A 4,502-nucleotide genomic window follows, 5' to 3' on the forward strand; every position below is an offset into this window, starting at 1 on the left:
GGGGCGGGCGGGGTGGACGCGGACGCACCCCTCTGCTCTGCGGGAGGCGCCGTGCTCCTCCAACCGTTTGCGTTGCGACGGCGAGTTTATCAAATATGATGAACGGCCTCTGTTCACATTTGTATGCTTCTTTTCTCGCCTCGGGGCCAGCGGGGCCGTGCCAGGGCCAGGCGGGGGCGGCCCGGGGGCGGCACGGAGGGGCGTACCGCGCACCGGCAAGGGAGATTAAAAGGCCTTAAATTCAGTTATCGCTCGCTTCCGCTATCGCCGTGTTGGCATCGCGCGGGGCAGAATATAAACCTTCTAGATGGTATAACGCAGACACTTATACGCATTGCATGCCAGCGCCGAGGCGCACGAGAGGCCCTCCTCGGCTGTAAAACTGTGTCTATGGTTAAATACATATACCGAGTATAAGAAAAGTAATAACATAAAGAAATATACAGACTCGCAGAAAAAGCACCCTCGCTTTTTGTTCAGTTTCGGTTGAAAACGTTTATTATTGAGACCGTCTCACCCTGTGCGCTCTCTGCGCGGCCTATATGGCGCGGGTTGCGATTTGATTTGAGGTCGGCCGGCCGCTGGTCGCACCGCGCTCACTCCACGAGTTATACTTTTTGATTGGCCGCTGCTCCGGCGAGCGGGCGGGACGTACCCACTCGGCGCCGCGAGATCCTCGAGCCTCGAGTTCGAGCCGCGCGCGATTTCGGTTTAAATATTCGACACTGATGGCCTCGTCCGCAGCCAATGAGGCCGTCAGACCCCATACGCCCCGCCATCTTATTGAGATTGGACGGTCGTCGCCGGGCCGGGGCGATCGAACAGCCGATCCGTATCGCATCTGATCGGGGCGCTGAGCGGGGCGGCCGGGGCGGAGGCGGCAGTGCCCCCCTCTCCACCCCGCGCCTTATGAATGGACCGCGGCCCCATCGCGATTTATTGGACGGGAGAATAATGTTTGGTTTCAATTCATTCCGGGCGACCATTATTTGTCCGCGGGGACGGCGGCGCGGCGGCGGCGCGCGGGCTTTCACCTAATTTTGGCGGCAGCGGCCGATTTATATTCAAATCATTATCGAGACGTTGCGGGGGCCTGCCGATCACAGATCGTCGCTGAATGAACCCGAACACATTTTCCTTGACGACTCGTGATTATTTTTCGGCGCTCGCCGGAAGTTGTACGCAGCGACGGTCGTGAGTGGTTGTAATGTTGTGATGGACTGTTGTGTTTTGCTTGGTGTCGTAATTGTAGCCTCTGTTGCCTTTTTGCCCTGCAGGACAACCACCTGACGGGCCACCACCACCAGTCGCTGACGAACCACCCCCACCTCAACCCCCACCACCACCACCATCACCAGATGCGGCTCGCGGCCGCCGGCATGGACGCCATGTACGGCCACCGGGACCCGCACCCGCACTCGGCCTACCACCACCACCACCACCAGACGTCGCCCTACCACCCGGCCGCCGTGTCGGCCGTGTCGGCCATGACGGCGCACCACGCGGCCGCCGTGTCGGCCGTGTCGTCGGCCGTGTCGGCCATGTCGCCGCACCACCACGGCGCCTTCTTCCGCTACATGCGGCAGCCCGTGCGCCAGGAGATGTCGTGCCAGTGGGTGGAGCCGGACGCGCCGCCGCCGCGCAAGCAGTGCGGCAAGCTCTTCAACTCGATGCACGAGATCGTGACGCACCTCACGGTGGAGCACGTCGGCGGCCCCGAGTGCACGTCGCACGCCTGCTTCTGGGCGTCGTGCCCGCGCAACGGCCGGCCCTTCAAGGCCAAGTACAAGCTCGTCAACCACATCCGCGTGCACACGGGCGAGAAGCCCTTCCCCTGCCCGTTCCCCGGCTGCGGCAAGGTGTTCGCCCGCTCCGAGAACCTCAAGATACACAAGCGGACCCACACCGGTGAGTACTGACCACTGTCGGTCCGTAGTTTATTGCGGGGTGATTAATCGGGGGATTCGTTTCTCGTCGAGCTCTGGATATCATACGAGCCGGCTCTTCGGCGACGCGCTGGAGTGGCAATGGCCGCCAGAGCGTGACGCGTACCCGCTCAGGCGGCAGCGATGCGCTCCCCTTTTGTTGTCCGGCCGCGCCTCGCGACGCCACGCCGAGCCACGCCGATCCACGCCGCGGCCCGGAGGCCTTGTGGTGCGGGCCCTGCCGGCCCCGAGTTTGCTAAACATGGAGGCTGGTGTGGTAACAGGCGGACCGGGCCGACAACCCCTCCGCCCCGGCAGGCCCGGCCGGCTCACGCGAGGCTAGCAGCGGGCGCGGAGCGCGGCAGTTTGTTAGGTTTGATGGATTGGCGGGCACGACGCGGCACGGCGCGGGCGCGAGCCGCGAACAGACAGCTCGCCACGCCGGCAGGGAGGGAGGGGCGGACACTTTCTCTCCCTCCCTCCCTCACGCCCGCACGCGCGGGGGAGCCCGCGGTGTGCACTCACTGGGCCTGGACCTAGTAAATTGGACGCTTTCCCGATGGCGCCATGAGAGGTCCCGTCCCGTCGCGGTGGCGGGGCAGCCAGCCGGCTGGCCGGGGCTGCTTCGATATGAGGAGTGAGACGGGCGAGTGCTGTACACCGTGAGAGAACGCTGCTCGCCCCGCGTACAACACAGCATATACGTGTGTAGAGCGCTGGTGGTGGTGCTGTGGTGCCCCGCCAGTACTGCAGCGTGCTGCCCGGCATAAAGTGCGGCAAGTTTACGACGGCGCGCTGGGCTGGCATCCGACATGGCCGCCCCGCCGCAGCCCCTGCCCTGCGCACTCCCCGCCCCGCCCCGCCCCGCCCCGCAACTCCGCCCGCCCCCGCAGCTCCGCCCCTCGTCGTAAAGCGGGCATGGCCTCAGCGCGGCGAGCGCGCCGACCGTCATCCTCAGCTTGTCCAGCAGTTGGAGGACGCCGTGCACGCCAGCCAGAGGGCCTCCGTCGCCCTGTGCCCTGCTGGTCATTCGCCGCGACGTGGACAAAGGAGGTCGTCAGTCATGGAAGTCCGCCGTGGCGCAGCGCGGGGCGGGCGGTGCCAATGACCGTCGTGCCCCGGGTGGGGCGGTGCGCGGATATATTCGGGAGGCCGGCCGTGGGAATGAGACGTGGCGGGGCGTGGCGGGGCGTGGCGGGGCGCAGGGGCCATCCGTCTTGGCGTTGCGTGCGCGCGCACGGTGTGTGGGCGTGGGGCCGTACTGGACCGGGCTCTCTGGACCGGAGCGATGGCGCCCGGCAGCCCGGCACCGCCCAGCCTCCGCTGCTGTACCCCCCTTCGGCCCCGCTTCCTCCTCGCCGCGACCGTTCTTCCCATCTGCGCCTTATCCCCGTGTTCGTCCGGCTCCTCCTCGCCCTGCTCCACGCCAGCCGGCCGCTCTGCGCTGCCCTGCGCCGCTTTGCAATGAGGTGCGATAAATCACGAGCCGGTCTGCAAATTGCGCGATGCCCCCCCCTCCCCCTTCCCCTCACCATCTCTCACCTCCCGGCCCCGGCTCGGCTCGGCTCGGCTGGCGAGATGACCCGCGATCACAATACTCTCCCCGTCAGCCACCATGCAACCGCCGTGTCCACACATGGCATTGTGTGGCTCCGGCTCACCTGGCCCCCGCTCGGTCTCACCCGGGCGCAGCAGCCGCGGCCTCCATAATTTGTTCTTAAACTCGCGCTTCTGGTCCTGCCGTGAAACTGGATGATGATAAAAGCCATCCACCCTGTTTTTGGGGAGGAAAAGGGCGAGGCCCGCGCGTCCCGAGGGGTTATAGACCGTCCGAGGTCAGTCCGGGCGGCGGGGATGATACGGGCTGTGGGCTCCTCGCAACACCATCGCTATTGTGGGCCCCGCGCCTGCCTGGGGCCCGAGGCTCTGTCCCGGTGCGTGAACGCTCCAGCGCGCTGCCCATTGTCGGCCACCCTCCGGACGCCCCGTCCCCGCGCCGCCCCGCGCTGCTGCTGCAGCCCCCTCCGGACCCCGCCCCGCCCCGCCGCGCAGCGCGTCGGCGCGCCAATATTTACATTGCGATTTGATACGATCCGCCCAACAGGTGGCCGCCCCGGGAATATGAACACGTCACGTCGCGGGGCGGGCGGGGCGGGGCGGGGCGCGGCGGGGCTAGACGCACTGCTGCTCTTGACGATGCAATAAACGAGGAAGCTGCGCCGAGGCAGCCTCGGCTGTTGGCGATGCGGTGCACGTGTGTGAGGAGGAGGGGGGTGGGGGTTACTGGCCACTTATCGCTCCTCGGGTACCTGGAGAAGGGAATGCCAGCGAGTTACGACGGTAACTGTGATCAGTTTTCTCTGGCCGCGCGCATTGCGTGGCCTGCCCCGCCCTGCCCGGCCCGGCCCGACCATCAGCTCGCAAACAAACCAGAGCCGCATGTACTTGACTTTGACGTTAATTTGCGGCAGGCGCTGAGCACGGTCAATATTTACTCTCCCCGGCGGGGAGGGGCGGGAGGGCGGTCCGCGTCCCGCGTGCGGGTGACAGGCCAAGGGGCTGCGCCGGAGGGTGGGG

At 66.1% G+C, this 4,502-nt stretch overlaps 1 protein-coding gene across 1 annotated transcript in view; it reads left to right on the forward strand.

The window, feature by feature from the left end:
* Nucleotides 1–4,502, forward strand: part of LOC113207911 (zinc finger protein ZIC 1) — a 38,008-nt gene that overhangs the window by 5,444 nt on the left and 28,062 nt on the right. The window contains exon 2 of the mRNA XM_026424670.2: nt 1,278–1,908. Within this exon, the coding sequence (XP_026280455.1) occupies nt 1,278–1,908 (631 nt within the window). The remainder of the gene's footprint in view (nt 1–1,277; nt 1,909–4,502) is intronic.

This window comes from Frankliniella occidentalis, unplaced genomic scaffold, assembly GCF_000697945.3.
Source record: "Frankliniella occidentalis isolate FOCC.00 unplaced genomic scaffold, Focc_3.1 Scaffold47, whole genome shotgun sequence".
Taxonomy (NCBI): Eukaryota; Metazoa; Arthropoda; class Insecta; order Thysanoptera; family Thripidae; genus Frankliniella; species Frankliniella occidentalis.